Source organism: Ooceraea biroi, chromosome 2 (assembly GCF_003672135.1).
Source record: "Ooceraea biroi isolate clonal line C1 chromosome 2, Obir_v5.4, whole genome shotgun sequence".
Lineage (NCBI taxonomy): Eukaryota > Metazoa > Arthropoda > Insecta > Hymenoptera > Formicidae > Ooceraea > Ooceraea biroi.
Genome location: NC_039507.1, coordinates 3,699,736 through 3,718,063, shown reverse-complemented (window position 1 = coordinate 3,718,063; position 18,328 = coordinate 3,699,736). Strand labels below are relative to the sequence as shown.

At 34.0% G+C, this 18,328-nt stretch overlaps 5 protein-coding genes across 7 annotated transcripts in view; 2 read left to right on the top strand and 3 right to left on the bottom strand.

Moving 5' to 3' along the window:
- Positions 1 to 43: 43 nt before the first annotated feature.
- Positions 44 to 3,031, bottom strand: LOC105281740 (odorant receptor 13a). The gene is made up of 3 exons (XM_011343179.3): positions 2,867 to 3,031; positions 769 to 1,453; positions 44 to 400 (listed from the first exon to the last, which is right to left on the bottom strand). Exons 1-3 carry the CDS (start codon positions 3,002 to 3,004, stop codon positions 60 to 62), a joined length of 1,164 nt encoding a protein of 387 aa, XP_011341481.1. The 5' UTR covers positions 3,005 to 3,031; the 3' UTR covers positions 44 to 59.
- A 2,092-nt stretch (positions 3,032 to 5,123) lies between these two features.
- LOC105281739 lies at positions 5,124 to 11,156 on the top strand. The gene is made up of 7 exons (XM_011343178.3): positions 5,124 to 5,209; positions 8,617 to 8,797; positions 9,060 to 9,469; positions 9,554 to 9,865; positions 9,952 to 10,153; positions 10,329 to 10,550; positions 10,828 to 11,156. The coding sequence occupies exons 2-7, from the start codon at positions 8,624 to 8,626 to the stop codon at positions 10,909 to 10,911; spliced, it is 1,404 nt and encodes a 467-aa protein (XP_011341480.1). The 5' UTR covers positions 5,124 to 5,209; positions 8,617 to 8,623; the 3' UTR covers positions 10,912 to 11,156.
- Positions 10,722 to 14,162, bottom strand: LOC105281743 (ADP-ribosylation factor-like protein 3). Its single transcript, XM_011343184.3, has 5 exons — positions 14,060 to 14,162; positions 13,264 to 13,392; positions 12,987 to 13,118; positions 12,576 to 12,812; positions 10,722 to 12,339 (listed from the first exon to the last, which is right to left on the bottom strand). Exons 1-5 carry the CDS (start codon positions 14,060 to 14,062, stop codon positions 12,298 to 12,300), a joined length of 543 nt encoding a protein of 180 aa, XP_011341486.2. The 5' UTR covers positions 14,063 to 14,162; the 3' UTR covers positions 10,722 to 12,297.
- On the top strand, positions 13,539 to 16,778 carry LOC105281742 (E3 ubiquitin-protein ligase HERC2). Of its 3 annotated transcripts, none has more exons than XM_011343183.3 (7): positions 13,539 to 14,432; positions 15,038 to 15,280; positions 15,381 to 15,571; positions 15,661 to 15,790; positions 16,090 to 16,216; positions 16,291 to 16,465; positions 16,547 to 16,778. In XM_011343183.3, the coding sequence occupies exons 2-7, from the start codon at positions 15,042 to 15,044 to the stop codon at positions 16,717 to 16,719; spliced, it is 1,035 nt and encodes a 344-aa protein (XP_011341485.1). In that variant the 5' UTR covers positions 13,539 to 14,432; positions 15,038 to 15,041; the 3' UTR covers positions 16,720 to 16,778. The 3 variants fall into 3 exon arrangements, with proteins under 3 accessions (XP_011341485.1, XP_011341484.1, XP_011341483.1); XM_011343182.3 differs by having other exon boundaries at positions 13,539 to 14,436; XM_011343181.3 differs by having other exon boundaries at positions 13,539 to 15,280.
- LOC105281741 overlaps positions 16,718 to 18,328 on the bottom strand; it is a 16,597-nt gene continuing 14,986 nt past the window's right edge. The window contains exons 2-5 of the mRNA XM_026968041.1: positions 17,788 to 18,082; positions 17,534 to 17,698; positions 17,186 to 17,397; positions 16,718 to 16,989 (exon numbers count right to left, since the gene is read on the bottom strand). Coding sequence (XP_026823842.1) covers positions 16,808 to 16,989; positions 17,186 to 17,397; positions 17,534 to 17,698; positions 17,788 to 18,082 — 854 coding nt within the window. The 3' untranslated portion in view covers positions 16,718 to 16,807. The remainder of the gene's footprint in view (positions 16,990 to 17,185; positions 17,398 to 17,533; positions 17,699 to 17,787; positions 18,083 to 18,328) is intronic.

The following is an 18,328-nucleotide window of genomic DNA, read 5'->3' as shown; positions in this document are numbered from 1 at the left end:
TACGTAAATTATTAGTCATTCAACATATATAACATAAAAATAATTATATATTAAATTATTTATTCATTCATCATAACACGTAAGACTGAAAGATATGACACCGTGGACTTTAAAATATCTTTGAACGTTAGCATGTTTAGAGACACGAATTTTCCGGCCGTCAGTTGATGAGGAATACTGGCGCGCATTAGCATAATTTGAAAATTCTTGGCGATACCGGTTGGCAACTGGTACCAATTGTAATCGTAAATAGCATAGGACAGTGCGGTACTTCTCATCTCCAAGCAATCACCGGCGAATGTATAAAATGATAGTTGGATCATCATGAGAAGCAAAACCGTAACACTATGTATAATCATGGATAAATCTCCAAGACGTAACGATACTATTAACATAAAACCTGCAAGATATATTGCTACTATATTAGATACACAGTGTTTATTAGATCAGATACATTCAAGACAAGATTCAACATTATAAACATTACAAAAGGTACACTTTCTGTTTTTCTATATCGTCGTATAAATCAGTTATTTTAAAGTGCAAACTGGAATTTATATAAATTTTCATAAGAAAATTAGTGTTCACAATACACACTTATAAAAAGGCTTTTAATATTCTTTTCATGGAATGATTTTTTAAATTTATTAGTATAACAAATGCTATTTTGTAAACCAACTTGAGAAATTCGAAAATTATTTTTTTATATAAAGTTCATCTAAAAAAAGCTTAGCTTTGTTAATTCTCATATGTTCAAAGGTGCCTTACCGTCTATGCACATGAGAGTAGTGGTAACGAACAGATACATCAGAATATTCGCGTTGAACGATTCCTCCATACAATCACACAGTCGAATTAGATGGCAGTGTCTTTGGATCACTTCAGTAATCATCTGTTGCGCTTTACCAATTTGGAATTCGGACAGCTTGATGCCCAGCGCGTCAAACTGGGCGCACAGATACATGGCCAACCCAAAGAAGAAGCTGGTGCTACCAAAAGTCAATATACCTGTGACGAACATTTGCATCGCTTGGGCAACCAAGAATGCTTCATTGGATGCTGCGCTATGAAACACGCAGGACTCAACTTCATACTCCTGACTCGCATTCAAGCCATCGATGTCGTTACCAATCTTCATGATGATCGCCGATATCGCTAAGAATATGTAAATGCCCACTATGGTACCCACCAAAAGAAAGGTAAGCATCGTCACGCATGTCGACATTCTTGCGTACTTCTTCATGACCCAACGAACCTTCTTGTCCTGCTGCATAGACCAATCGTCCATCATCGATGTGACTATCTCGAGTAATTTCTCTCGATAAATGCGAGGTGTGATCAGTCTCGTAAGAGCTAACGCGGCGGCGGCACAGGGCGTCACTCTGTTAAAGGACTTCTTCGCGCCATTACAGTGCAGGTAAATTTCAATGAAGTATACGCACATCGGAGTCACCTAGAAAATCATGACAAACAATTGTGACGATAATGATTAAGCAATTATCATAAAATATTGTACTACTTCTTATCAAGCGATATCCACTCTTAAAAAAGCCGTGTTAAATCAAATCGAAATCATTGTTGCCTCTTTTCCGTGACGCTGATTGGTTATCTCGATTCGCGTTATGTTCAGTTTAGTTTACCATCGCGCGGCTGTCTTCGCGTGGAGAATAACAATTTGGTAGAGTGTGATAATTGTGCATATAATAAATAATAGATGAATATTATTATTCGAAAACATTATTAATATTGAAAAATAAAATAGCGCGCGCATGGCGCGCGCCTGTGTTGTACTGGTAACAATATAAACATCTCAGAACTCCTCGGAAAAAGAAAAAAATTTTAATGGCTAGAACTTTTTAATTTCTAAGGCCCAATTTCTTCACCTCTCGATAACTTTATCCAAAAGATATCTCGTAAAATTAGTTTTCTTCACCTTTTTAACCTGACAGACTATGGTAATTTATAATAACATTCTAGACACTTTGTATCAAAAGTAGTATGAAGAATAGCTATCCGTTAAATACGTAATCAGAGGTTTCAATGAAGAAAAGAAATTTTTAGTTATCTGGAAGATAGCTATTGAGAAGTATGAAGAAACCGGGCATAAATCTAAAGGATTTTCAATCGTCGAAAACTCTTCGCAATATGCTAAATCCACTCTTAAGAAAGCCGTGTTAAATGCTTCGCGTGGAGATTAACAATTTGGTAGAGTGTGATAATTGTGCACATAATAAATAATAGATGAATAATATTATTCAAAAACATTATTAACATTGAAAAATAAAATAGCGCGTGCTTGTGTTGTACTAGTGTAATATAAATTATGTGATATTGGTACGATCATAAAATATTAACAAATATGATCATAAAATATTAACAAATATGAATTTTAATTTTCGACAGTTTTGCACAAAAAGTGGGAATTACTACTAGATTTATGTATATTAGATTTGCATGAATTAATCTATGCAATTTCACACTGTAAGTTTACCAAATTAATAATTTTTGTACCGAATCGTATATAATTATATGGAAATATGAAAATATACCTATATACAATTTTATCGCGTTTAATATTTAGTCTTCACTAACTTCATTAACAGTCTTCACTAGTAAAAATAAGATATTATGCACAATAAATATTTGGCACAATAAAAAAATTACATAAATAATTCACCTTATTGAAAATTAAAGTAAACCATTTTTAAAACCTCGTAAAACATGTTTAGCAAAAGATATGAACATAACAGCTTTATTAAAATATTTGCATTAATTAGCTATATTACCTATGTATCTTAACTAAATTTATAAGAAAATAATTGCATTCCTTTTTTTCAAAATAGATGATTTCTTTCGCAGCACTTGCCTCCAAGAATACGGCAATGATCCACCGAAGGTCCATGAAGAGGTCCTTATTCTTCACGGGCCAGATGCCGACGCAACTGAGCATCAATCTGTGTACCGACAATGTCAATTTCTCCACAATATCTCCACGTGAGAACATTCTGAATCCAAGGACTTCCGTTATAAGTTTGTGGTCGTTAAAATAAGACAAGGCAGATATCTCTCGATTTCTTTTCCGAAGACGCCACTGTATTGCATCTTTTATTTGCGTGCGACTGTCTGCAGCCGCGCTTATTTTTCATAAGACGCCAAGGAATGTAGCGGTGAGATCGTTTCTTGAAAAAAAAACTACGAATATCGCAATTTACAAAACCGCTACCTTAAGATACGCGGAAAAGCGAAGCACGGATATTATTTTATATCGATCGTAGGTCTTCCGTCTCTTGCAAAAATAATATTTGAATCTTAAAACTGTTGTGTTTTCCATAAAACATACATGTAGGTGTATCTATATGTCATCTATATGTCAACTCCGTAGGGAAGATAGGGTTTTCTCTCTAATTACTTATTTATGAACAGTGAGAATTTAAATGCTGTACTTTTAAATAAGACGAGAAAGTTGGAAAATTCTGTGCAAGAGAGAGAGAGAGAGAGATATTTTATTGCTACGGCTATATATTCTTACGACGACATATTACGATACGCCTGTAGAAAAAGACGATTTATTTGATTATTTTATAGGTCGTAGCCGCAATTATACTTATCTTAGCTTCGGTACCTTAACATTAGATTTTAACTATTTACATCGCAAAAAAGTTTGATTACAGTAATTTATAAAGCACCGCACGTATTTCTATCTCATAAAGAAAAAGAAAAGGCAAAACGTTAATCGCAAGATATTGCTCTAAAACGCTTGTGCTTCTCTCAAGAATTCCTACGTTGCATTTGTGGAAAGACGTGACCTGTTTCAGCGCGGAAGAATCAATTAGCTCTCGCTCGGAGCAAGCATCATACCAAGGATGAGAGAGCTACCGTCGAGCTAATCACCGATTGCTGAAAAATTGGCATCGAATCACAGGCTTGTAACCGATTGAACGCCCTACCTGCATCGTCATTTCTGAATCATTTCTTCTTGTTGTGCCGAGCGACCTTGGTATCTGGAATTAAAAAGGCCGCTACACCTTTCGTGGACGTGCGTTCCCTAATTCTTCGCGGGGTCAATGACTGTCCGCCGAAAGTGGTTGTTGTATCTGTATCGAAGCCGGTTTGACCACGTAACAGCTATTCGGATCTCTTATAACGTTTGCGGGAAGGACCACGAGATATTTCGTTCGGTGAGTTTTCTGGTTTGGCCATCCGCTATCCAAATTCTCTCAACTGGATATCGTACGATATCTCGTTAAGTTTCAGGAAACAGGCACGTCGCGCAACACTGATTTACGTATCGTGGCCTCGAGAAATTATCTTCTGAGATAACGGTTAATTTTCATTGTTGCAACTTCATTGTTAGCCTATATTGCAATTTGTGTCGTCGACAGAATGTCGTTGATTGGGTCATTCACGATGTCGTGAAGCTGCAGTACCTGCGTCAGATGGGGGCGTCAGATGTCTATTTAAAATCATGCCTAACGTAACTAATGTAACGTTAATCGACCGTATTGTACTATCAGCAGTCATGCAAGAGTACCTCATAATCAATTATAATTACTGAAAACCGCACGTGACAGATACACAATGTATTACACAATTCCATGTTGCTCATTGATACAAAAACAGTTAAACGACAAATAATTAATAAGTATTTGGATGGAGTTAAAATATTCACAAACGTTAAAATCATCTCGTATTGTTAGATAAAATCTGTCCAAAGCAAATTTATCTATCTCTAAATAGCTGTCGTCCATATTTACGAAATCATTGCTGTTAACTTGATTAAAATCGATAATATTAAACAAATTCGCAACTAAGTTTTCCGTTGTGCAAAATGGGAATTCTATGTAATATGTGCAGACTTCAATTATTCTTTGCGCATCATGCTCGCATCATTGACATCATAAAGTTGGCTGAAGATTTCAAAGAGCGAAAAAATGTGTCGGAAGTTTCGGCGCCGCAAGAATTCACTTAAGTGCAGGTAATATTCCGTGTAAAGGATCTGCATCGGAGACGTGCAGGCGGTGCATTGTATCGTTAGTTTCTACGTTCCGAAGCCAGGGGATTCTTGCCCAGGTAGGTAAGTACCGTTCGACGAGCTACGTCTGACGCCAGTCACGCCACAACCTTCGTCGTGTCAGGTGCGCGGGCTCCTGAGGAACCCACGAACCGATTCTCCATCGGAATACCTGTTGATTTTCTGTCGTCTCCAAAGGTACGTGAAAGAAAATGAAGATCACCACACTTGACATTTTCGTGCTTCCTTCGTATCGTCATCCTGCTTTCTGTACTTTAACTTTGATCGAGATCGTCCCTTCCAACGTTTACGTGTTTGCGTTTATAAAGATGCAAATAATATATAAAATGTAAGCTACATGAATGGAAAAATGGAAGATGAATACCTGCTCGGAATGTCTTGCGCTGCGGGAAAATTTGTTGAAGTTTTGTTGAGATGCAATCATGACAATGGATCGAGAGTAAAGTATGGTATCTTTATTGTTGCGTTTACCTTCTTCATCAAGTATTTTACCTTTTTCGCGAATATTTTATTTCATAATTTCGACTAACAATAAGTGTGTGTTGTGATCTGCACTACATTTATCATATCGTAACATACTGTTTCATTTATTTTACATTACTTTGGTGATTCTTCGACAACAAGAATGTTGGAGAAATCTTTGCTTTTTTACTGCATTTTAACCGCAAATAGTATATGATGCATTCGCGACGCCTCAATCGCGAAAAGTGGCCGTGTAGATCGGAATTGATTCCTCTCACTCCGCCCATGAACCCTTCGTGCGAACTTCTGCGAGATGCACGCAAAATTTCCTCGACGTAAATAACGTAACGGCAATTCGAGCTCCAATGATCGTATCGCCTTTCCACATTGGAAACACCATCGAACACGCTCTACTTGACTGCGACTACCGTTGCTGCTGGCGCGGCCACGCGAATTTTTCAACCGGCAATTCCGCCGCCACTACGCGTGTAATCGCAACGTACGGAGGATTCGTTTGTCTTGCTGATCACGTTAGCGAACTTTACGAGCTGACTATATTTCCGAGATGTTAAGTAACTGTTTCCCTGCCTCGTAACACCACGATTAGTCAAAGTAAGAACGCCTTACGCTCGAACTTAGCTGACATACCTTCTGTGCAATTCTGATACTCTACAATATATACACACCAAACAATTTTTTAATGATGTTTTAATTTTACTGAACAGTAATGTGTCACGCGAAAATAATTTTTATAACAGTAATATCGCAGTAATATATAACTTCCAACAAAATAAAAAACACTTTTCTATGTTTAATCCTGTTAAAATAAAGAGTTGAATTCGTTGTCAGTCAGAAAAAATTTAATTCTTCTAGTTTTACATGTCTTCGAGGAAACTTGTTTAAGTTACCGATAATATTTATGCCAAGGTGCTTATTTGAAACTTTAAATGTGTTGAACATTTTCTCTAATAATTTACGATAATGTAAAACTTCGTAATTCTTTGATAACTAGTTTTCTAGTCTTAGTCAGCCAAGGCCTTCCTTTATCAGCTTAACGATAAGTTATTTCACTATAACCCATTTTATTAAAAGTTTTCACATTTCCCACATAATTACATGATTATTGTCTATTTCCTAAAACTCAATTAGAATTATAAATGCAAATGCGAGCTATATTAGATATAAAAAGTAATATTAGATAATATATAATGACATTTTCTGTATAATTATATATTAAATTACTAATACTGACACTTTATATGAACAAATTAAAATAACCTTCCTATAAAAAAATTCTTTCTATTATAACAAATAGGTCATATATAGCGTTATTAATATTCTGAATTTATTCATAATTATTTTAGTTTATAATACTCATAATTATTGCAAGCGTGTTAACTAGATTATCAAAAACAGTTAATATCTTCATAAAAATTGTAAAATTACAATTATGTGTATATTTCAGAAGAATTTTCTTTTTATAAACAACATTGTTAACTTAACTGTCACAATAATTTATCACATATCACATTTTAACGAAATCCAAGATAAACATATATTCGCCAATATTTTGAAAGCAAATTCCTCAAATGGCAACAATACTGTGCCGTTAAATCGCAAATATCCGCTATTTATATTATTTGAAAAATGATATGTAACTGTATAACAATGAAGAAGACGGCCATTTCCTTCTCCTTGACCTTGAGCGACGCGGCAGCATTGCAAAAATCTCTCGCATGCGCTTTCCCTTTCGTCAATCTGAAAATGAGGTGGTTTCCTACTTTTATGCACGGTTGTCGGCAATATTTATAAAATACGGCAGACAATCGTGAAATTCAATAAAGATGTAGCAACTTCCATGGTCACGTTTAGCATTTCTTCGTACCGACACGATTACACTATGGTTCTGAAGTAGACTTCTGTTCACCTTTACCGTACGATGTTACATGACATTCCAGCACATATTTTGCAATTGGAACGGTCAATATCGTGTCATTATCACTTTCAGACCTACTAGCTAACATCAATCGTCGATGTTATTAATATTGAATTAATGTTAAAACATCTTAATTAAGAGATATGACAGTCTACTCGGCTTTCTTATTCTTGCGGTTTGCCATTGACGACTTTGGCGCGACGACTTGGGATAACGATGACTAACAGTCTGTACCGTTAGACCGAATCGTTATTCCAGCTGGAGAATGTCAATTTCATGCGGTTTACGGTACTCAAATTGCGCGTTAGTGTACATTGGCGCGTTGCGCCAATCATTTATCGTCATTGTCTCCGTTCGTGACAGTTGTTGCGACTGATCTTTCAGGATAATCAATACTCAATGTTCCTAAAAATAGATTAGAGTTGCATGAGTATAATAAATAAAAATAAATAATTGTGCTTTTTTCTACCCGAACCTATAAAGATTATCTATCTTTTATATTCAATAAATTCGATGAAAAAGAAAAGGAAAGAGAGAAAGAACGTGAGGTCGTTGTCGTGAAGATATTAATAAATAAAGGAAAATGACACTAACAATTAAATCCGTGTTGAAAATATAATAAATTTCAAAAATCAACGAAAACATTTGTTTATGTGAAGAACATGCGTGCAAATGTTTAACTTTGTATATGCACATGTTACGCGGAAGAACTCATAAATGCGCTAAATATTTCTTTCGCGTGCTGACTCAACGCATTCGTCACCTGTACTTTCGTAAGTTCCACGAAAATATGTGCATAAATGTATAATATGCTAGTGCTTAGCAAGATAGCTACGTCAAAGGAGCAACGGTATCCAAGTGGTCATGAGCCGAAACGTTTCCGGTATGTCTCTCGTGCTCAAAATCTTCGCGACAACGACCTCACGCTCTTTCTCTCTTTCTTTTTCTCTCTCTCTCTTTCTCGTGGAAGGTTCTTCTTCCTAAAAATAACTTGAACAGAATCGGGATCCGCTTTTGAGGTCAACGACTTGCTTCGAGGACCTCTGCCTTCACCCTGGAAGCAAGTGGGTCTTTGTCATTAAATTGCAGCAAAATGTTCATGTTCGGCGATCAGCACAAGAGTCTTCGATGATTACGCAGCAGGAAGATCATCGAACAGTTGTGCTAACCAAATGTTGTGTTACAGAAGGAGGATGTGGCTGTCGAGGACATCGCTTTTATTGATATTAATCGCACTAGCGAGCTCTGAGAGAAAGAATGAGGACGATGCGTCAAGCGTATTTATCGAGGAGGCCAAAAACCTCTTCTCCCAGAAGTCGATTGAGAAGATGGCCCAAGCTTTCGCACATTCAGATGGCAGCAAACAGGTATGACAAAAATTTATATACTCGATTCACTTTTTATTTAATTCTATCCAGTTGTTACGGTTTATCTGATACTTTCTTTACACTTTATTTTATTTTAATGCGATAACAGTGCCTCTTGAATCAACATTCAAGAAAACAAATTGCTAATCTTTTTTGAAGCTGCAATAAAGTATTTTATTCTCATCAATACTTGCGGAAATGTAAAACCGAATGCAGCATTTGAAGACTCCAACTTTTTGAAATATATGTGGATAATCGACAGGTCGGCGATACAATGTTCGAGAAACGATCCACAATGGACGGTGTCAGCCAAATCCTTTCCGGCCTCAGTAATTTGATGTCAGGGAACCAAAATAATCAGGGTTTTGACTTGTCGATGGTAGGTTCGATACTTAGTGCTTTGAGTACGAACGACAATGTTGCCAAGAGATCGATAAAGGATGAAGAGCACAAGGAGGATGGCATAGACTGGAATAATCTAATCAACATGGGCAGCGCGTTCTTCCAACAAAACGCGAACAACGACGCGATAATGGGTCTTGTGCCAATGGTTTTAGAAGCTTTGGGTCATGGAACTAATGACGACGATGCCGGTAATATGGATCATTCAGGGCACTCCTGGTTCTTGCCACCCATTCTCGAAAACATTCACGTCATGTGGGATCACTTTAGGTATTACGTCAACTATACAATGTCCGTTTTTATTGTCATTTCTTTGGCGGCTCTATGTTATTAATAAAAAGTTTTTTATTTTAGTAATTCGGAGCTCGGCCAAACATTATGGAAAAATAGCGGTTTGTCGAAAGTAATCGCCCACATGTCAGACGAGCACGGTAACATTCAATGGGAGAAGATCTTGGGCAGCTTCGAAAATCCTACTCTACGTCGAAGGTGGATCAACTCACTTACGACTTTTGTAGCCGAATGGATCGCCCATGTTTCTGACCCGATGAATCAGCAACGTTATCTTACGACCGCGCAGTACGTTGGCAACAGTTTTCTAAAATCCCAAGGATTTCCAAAAACGATGATGTTTGACGCTACGAGGCCAACGGAGAGCCTTACCAGGTTGATATGACGATGATATTTATATTATAAGATTCATCTTTTTGTTTTGCGAATACATAAAAGAGTAACCGCTATTTCATATTCAGATTGGCGAATGCAATAGCGAAGAAATATTTAAATATGAAGATCGACAGCTCACAGTACGTGAGGCCAGCGATAGCCTACTTTCAGGAATTAGCAAGTTTGGCTTCTGAGAAAGGATTTATCATGTCTCGAATAAATGCACGAGAGCTGAGCAACAAACTGAGTTATGCCATTAACAACGACATCATTGCTCCTATTCTTAAGGTATATTTCTTAAAGTTCTATTATTTGTTAGAAATATATATTTAATGTTTTTTCAGAGAATGCTGTTAATATCTTAAATAAAATGCTTCAAAACTAATTTGCTTTCACCGCATATAATTTAAAGTTAAATTTTGATAAGTTTTTTTATACGTATTGATATGTCACTTATTTCCAGGCGTATCGCGCATACAAATGGTCAACGAAAGTACCATCGTGTGCTAGTCAAATTTTGTGTACCATAAACGAAAAGAATCAATCAGACGACAGCAATGAGTCACGTATACGCAATGGATTGCTGAGAGTAGCAAGTTTCCCTGCGGCTTGGGCAGTCAGCAATAAGTTAGGAATCAACTTCTGGTCTCTTTATGGCGCCATTATGGAAAACGGTGGATGCATCGTGAGTAAATTATAATAGAATCATTCAAAAATAAAAATACATTTTAGCAGAATATATAAATTCTTTCTCTCTCTCTCTCTCTCTCTCTCTCTCTCTCTCAAGAAATTTATATACACAAATTTATTATTAATTAAAATAAAGGTAAAAAGGTTATTTCAAGATAATTAAAAGTTTTGCTACTGAAAATATTTGTATTTGTTCTGTGTATGATTTGTCGTGTTAATTCGATTATAAACAACAGAATTTAATTAAAAACTGTTTTACATTCTATTTTCAGAGCAAGTATCCAGCAGAATGTACGGCTTTCCACGAAGAAGAAATTAGAGTGACTACAGAAAATATTCATAACGACGAACTCTGAGTTTTAGATTGTTAACAGTTTGTGAAAGACATTGTTAAGTCGCCTCTAGAAAGATGTGTCGCCAAATGGTGTTCTTATCTGTTCTCTATTCTGTCTGTATTTATTGCACAAAATGGAATGCGCCAGACGAAGTCATATTGATGACTGCAGTAGCAGATATATGTAGAAGCGATTAAATATTAAGGAGTGTTTTTTTATATGTACATAAATGAAGACACTATAAAACATTGACTTTAAATATTAAATTTTTAAGAAATATAATCGAGCGACACACATACGCATAGAAGACGTGAAAATGTCTAGAAGACATGCTTATCTCGTGGACTAACTGTCTAAAGTGCGGGTAAAACGGTTTTAGACGTTTCCGAGACTTCCGTGTCGGTTAGATAGATTTTACAGTTTACAACTAAAGTTTTCGAAAATTTTTAATACACGCAAATGCTTCCATTAATTGACTATTTTGAAAATTAATACTACATAAGTATTAAGACTCGCACTTGGGAAAATGCTCATTTTCATACTTTTTACATAATATACATTTAAAATTGGCTATTAACGAGATACATTCTGACGCATAATAAATCAATATAATAAATAATATTATCATAGTTTCACATATTGTGCAAAAATCGCGGCACATTGGCATGACGCAGACTAATTCCAATTAAAAGCCATTGAACCCGGCATTATTTGGAACGTGCAATTTTTTCTTAATTGCTTATGTGGTATTTAATCGTTAAGATAAAAAGATACGCAGCTATGAACGTGTTTTGTTGTACATGCTGCGCGTTATGCTTTAGCGCATCTCCGCGATTCTACTTCCGTGAGTGCAGTAACACATGTGGTGCTCAAATCTCTATTATAGGTATAAATATTATATTAATAACTATATCTACGAATACATATCGTGTCGTTTCTGTTGTCCCGTTATCTTTATGAATCTTTACTAGATAAATCTATAAAAATTTTAATCTACAATGAAAACAGCAAGAAGGCACGTTTCTTTACAATGTAACATTCGCCGTTACGGATGGCGATTCTCTCATGCGAAAAATAGAACTTCTCGAATCTGACTGATGTTGAGCGACTCATTCCAAAATGGACGGAAGTCCTACGACTGGATACGTTCGGTACGACGATGCGTGTTCATAGGAATGTGTACCGAACATTCGGACGATCGTACCGAATCCACAAACAGCAATGTTCTTATATATATATATATATATATATATATATATATATATATATAAGAGTTCTTTGTAAATAGTAGATAAAAGATAAATAAAGTTCATGTGTAAAATGTACAGTGGACGGTAAACCTGCTCCTTTCGTGCGCCCTAATGTGGAATAAACATCGATTATGTTCTTCAATTTCCACAGCGTTAATTATTTCCTCTTGATGTTCTTGCACGCCCATTCTAAACCTTCCTGAAAATAAAGAAAAATCTATTTCTAACTGTATACAATGTTAAAAAAGAGGGACTCTATAAAATTATATATCAATGTGATTGCAATATTCTTTTTTTATATGAGTGGATTAATTTATTCTTATAATAATTTAAATTAAGATAGAGTGTTTCACGGACAAAGTAATGGTGTGGTATCAATTATACATATCGCATTTATTATTTACAACCGAGACAATATGGATGTCTTCAACATACCTTGACGCCCTTGCCTTCTGTGGCAATACACGATTGTATCTGCCAATCACGATCTTTGATATTGTGCAAACCAAGTCCCTCCGCTATTTCGGCCGCCGTTACCGCGTGTCCTAGATCTTGTTTATTAGCGTACACCAATAACGGCACTCCGCGTAGCTTTTCCTCCAGCAGAAGTTCCGATAATTCTTGTCCCGTTTCCTCCAGCCTTTTGATATCCGCGCTATCAACGACATAAATCTGTTGCCAACAAATATTATATTTAAAAACTGTCCGTATCATTTTTGCAATAAAATTACCTGGTTTACAAACAGAATAAACTCTAAAAAAAATACATTATGTACATGATCAGAATTGATTCATAAAGTTTCATGTACATATATAAATTCTTCTATTAAATGTTATAAAACTCACAAGTACGTCCGTATTCTCGAAATAATTTCGCCAATAAGGTCGAATCTTTCGGGCTCCACCAATATCCCAAACGTTTAATTTGAAACCCTCACTCTGGACACTTTTTATATTAAACCCTTGTGTTGGAGTGACCTTAAGAAAATTTATTTATTCAACGTAATAATATTGCATTTTGTGCAAATTTGTTATATTTTACATAGATTGTATTGTTATATTTTGCATAGATTTAACACACTTTTTATTAAATTATTATAAAGGTTTAAGTAAGAGCTTTTACCTGTGTAATATCTTCACTTGCCAAACATTTTAAAATGGTTGTTTTCCCGGCATTGTCCAGACCCAACAATAATAAACGCAGCTCTTTATCAGGATTTGATCGCAATTTTCGTAAAATAGCAAGGAGACCCTAATATTGAATATCAATTATTTGCACAATATTTTAATTTATATTGCGATATTATCTTCTAAACTATGTTTTAAGCCTTAATATTAATAAAATACTTCAAATATCTTATGCTAACATATTTATTTTAAATAATAAATTTATTAAATATTTACTATTTAATTTATTATTTCTGTATCAACTCTTATGAAAAAGATGTGTTTTGTTTCTTTTTACAAATTATTTAATAAACTTGTTTGTACTAAAACATTACAAGATATCTATTGCAATAGCAAAACAGAAATTTCTCGTACGTTCAGATTTCGCGCGCAGTCAGTGCATGCAATTTCGAGAGTTGAACAAAAATTATCATGTTGGCATATATTAAAGTAGTTATGACAACGAGAGTATAGCTCGTGATGCTTGGAAGCAGAGACAATTACAAGTACGGTGCATAGTAAAAAATAAATTAAGTTTTCCAATATTATATCTTACAAATAGTACATTTCTTAACTAAATATTTTACGGGTTGTGCTCATATACAATGCTTGATTTAAATGGAGTCATATGCGATTGCTGTCGACTGCACAGGTTATGTCTTAACCGCAGCGTGCGTTCGATGGTGTAACAGGCAATAGGGTAGAAGAAAAAAGTGCATAGTACTGTGCATTTGCATTTAATTCACGTTTACCATCGTATTATTGGTATTTCGAGTACTGGAGTGAAGACACGTTAACAAACTCTTGCGATAACACGTCGACGAGCTCGATTCTGCTATGTCAAAGCTATGTGTGTTGTTTTTCTGGTATCCAAGGAAAGTCGTGACATCTGCACACTCTAATTGACACTACGGCGAGCAATCAGCGCGTGTGATACGAGCTACTTCCTTTTTAGCTGCACCTGCTATCCTTTTTCTCAAGTTTCCTTTATCATCTTTTTTCCTTCCAACGATTACATGTCTAATTCAGTTTAACGTGAATTGTGCAACATACAGTGCGAGCGAGAAACAATATGCTTGTGAGCTGAACACGCGCAGATACCGATTGTTTTGCAACACAACAACAGTAGGTAAATTAACTGCAGTTTATCACTTGTGCAGACTGAACTAATTTTGTAAAAAATCATAGTTATCAACGCTATTCGTTGATAAATGTCATCATTTTGAAACTTCTAATCTATAAGTTTATAAATGTAAAACGTTTTTAATTTTATCGACCTGAAATATGTATAGCAATTGTTACTATAATTAATACCATAAGCCTAAATGTTTTTAAAATTATTATGAAAATCAACAAACACAAGAATGTAAAATCGATTCGCATAGTCGCTAAAATAAAACTAAAATTATAGATCATTGATTAATTGTCTTTCGTTGTGAGTCAAAAGTATATATTTCGAAGAGAGAAATCGATTTTAGGCATAACTATCACAACTTTGTTAAATAAAATCAGTCATTTAGTATTATATACATATTTTCTTATCTAAATGCATATCACTTTTTTGTCACATTCTTAATAATTAGACTGTAAATTTATAGCAATAATATATATACAGTGTGTGTATAAAATTATAAAATTTAAATAACTAGTACTATTGAATTATTTATAACTCTAATAAAGTAAAATAGTAATATGCTATTAAATGACACTATCATATTTCTTGCTTACAGAAATATGCCAGTTTATTATACTGGTTTAAATGCCAGTCCACTTTTTTCAAATCAGGATGGCATTATTACATCAATATCGCATTTCACTCAGATTGCATTTCCGGCAATCACAGACATTGAAATCGGCTGGAACTATTTTCTTTTATGGCGAAATACAGAATTATATATCACTGGCAAAATTAGTGAAAACAATGATAAAAATGGCCCTCATTTAATAAACATTCCAATAGAATCAGCAGGAGGGTAATAGATATCGTTTTTTTCATCTTCTTTATTTTTTCTATCTTATATATCTTTCTATTTATGATCTCTCTATTATACGTTCTATTTTTTTTAAATATAGTTGTAAGATGGCTATTCCTTGTCAGGACAGAATTTTTATTTTTTCAACACGTAATGAAATCTGGACGTATAAGATATATGATGATTCTTGGGAAAGATTGGTTCCTGACATTATGTCCAAAACTTTTATGGAGGGTGAATATGGTATTAAACTGTCAAAAGCGGAATGTCTAATAATCCTAAGCAATTTAGGTATGTAACTTAATATGAAAATTAATATACTCAAATTAAATACTGTATCATCATCATATTTTTATATAAACTTTTAATTTTGTTAAAAGGACGTGTATTTAGCACTCTAAAATTGATAAATGTGCTTGAAAGAATCAAATTTATTGATATCGCCTGTGGTTTTGAGCATATCATTTTATTGGCAGAAAATGGTGATATTTATTCAATGGGCAAGGGAGCGTATGTATGAAAGTGCTATTACATACAAATAATTATTAACATTAACTTGTAAATCATGGATTACTATGACTTCGAAAAATATTGCAGATGTTATTTTTATACATTTGCAATTTAAATCTGAAAGAATCACTTCTTAAAATATATTACATCTCGCTAGATCTTACCGGTCCTTGTTGAATATCTTTTTAACATTATTACAATCCATGATATTTAAGTTAATGTTAATGATTACGGTATTACATATTATGCAAATTATATAAAATAATTTTTAATCAATAAAAAATTATATATGTGTGTAGGCGTGGTCAATTAGGGCATAATGATCTAGAAACTTCCGATGATCCAGAGCTGATTGAAGCCTTAGCGGGTTTGAAAGTTGTACATATATCAGCGGGTGGGTGGCACAGTGCTGTAGTCACTAATCAGGTCAGTTTTGAAAAAAAATTGCACATATCATACAAATCGCAAAATGAATCTGTTAAACTGGTTTAATATGACAGGGTGATTTGTATGCGTGGGGATGGAATTCAAATGGCGAGTTAGGAATTGAAACCAAAGAGAAGAGAGTTTGTGCCGTTCCAACTTTAGTAAATTTCAAAAATCATAGAGGAGAGACTATAGAAATTAATGTCAAAAAAGTGGAATGCGGAAATTCTTTTACTGTTTGCTTAGCAGGTAATATATATATGTATTGATATATCATTCCTAAAAAAATTATATTTTCCAGAGAAGCGATATCTTTATATCTTCTTGTAGATGACGGTTCTTTTTGGGGCTGTGGCAGTAACAAGTACGGGCAATTAGGAAAACTTCAGCAAGACATGGATAATCCATGTAATTTTGTTAAATTGGATATCCAATTATTCGATTCTAAAACAGTGAAAAAATTTAAATGTCACGAATGGGGCACAGCAATAATTACAGAATAATATTGTATTTTATGTATTTTAAACTATTAAAGTATAGAATAAAGTCCGTATTCCCCCAATATCATGCGATTATTTGCTTTTATCCTCGTTATGTATCCTCTGCATATAACTCGAAGATTTTTTGCGCTGCTTCCTTTGCTTCTATCAGCGGTAAAATAAACTGACGATTATAGGCTAGTATTTCTTCATCGTCCAAAGAAGATGCTGGCGTCGGAGGAAGTTTCGTATCCATATCATTAACTATTTGCCCTTTTTTTGCATTATTTTTTCCTGAAAATAAAAATTTCGGTAGAGTTTATATTTATTATATTTAACATTGAACATTGAAAAATATTGTACAAACTATTGTATGTAATATAAATAAATAATAGAATAAGCATTTTTGATTAAAAAATATATAATTTAATTACGTATAACTATAACTTTATGATTAAATCTTAGTTCATTGTTTTTTAATGCTATTTACCTTTATATCTCTTGCTACGGTCAACTTTTGATTCCTCAGTGGCAGATTTTTTCAATTTTTCGTACAGTTGTATGTCAAACGGTCCTCTTTCGGGATCTGCGAGCTTAATTCGGCGTGGTATTCGTAAGGTGTGCCGCATATGATAAATTTCTATCGGTATTGGCATTACGAAAACTGCATGTATAAGAGCATACCGCAATTCATTGGCATACCTGTTTTAAAATATATAATAAAGCAAAGAAATAATAAGATATTACTTTGCACATTTCTATATTACACTCCGACAAAGAATAAAGATAAAAAAATATTCAAAGCTTTACGTACCCAATTACATTTTCTTAAACTTACATGCTATATGTCGCTTCAATAATTACGTCCAATACGATGTTTGAATCTATTAACTTAGAGGATTCACTGATTGTGTTTGCATTTATGAAGGTATCCGTTTGCAACCTCTCTGTGGTTAGCGAATTTGTAAAATTATTTGATGGCTTCTCTTCTAAATTTGTTATGCTAAATAAAAATAAGTATTTTTAATTTTATACTCTAAACTTTATTTGATTTTCTCTGGAAATTAGTTGCATAATAAAGTATCTTTCTACCTTTTTTTATTTTCAGAATTGCGAATTTTTAAATCCCTCTCGATAAGATATGCGTTTTCCTGAGATGCATGTTTATCTTCTGCTATCAATTCTTCTTCAGACAATTTATTTGTAACTGAATATTCCACCCTTCTCTTGATAGATTCATCGAGTGAATTTTTTGACATAATTTTAAAATATTCATCCACAAGCAATTCCCAATGTGATAATTGATCGCCGTTTGATAATTTTTCAGCAACGTAGAGAAATAACATTCTCATTTCCTTGAAAAAATCTTCACGAAGAAGTCTTTTGTCTACAAAAATATTCTGTCTCTAAAAATTTTTACATCTTTAATATACTATGTACCAATTTTCATATTTTTTATATGTGTTATGTAATACTTTACATTCATTCTTTTTACATAAAAATATTATGTATATTGTTTATAAATTCATGATATATCTATGAAAAATCTTACACATAGTGTAACTAATATAGCATATGCACATAATTTGATATATTTATATACACAATGTATAATTATTCAGTTACATGGCAC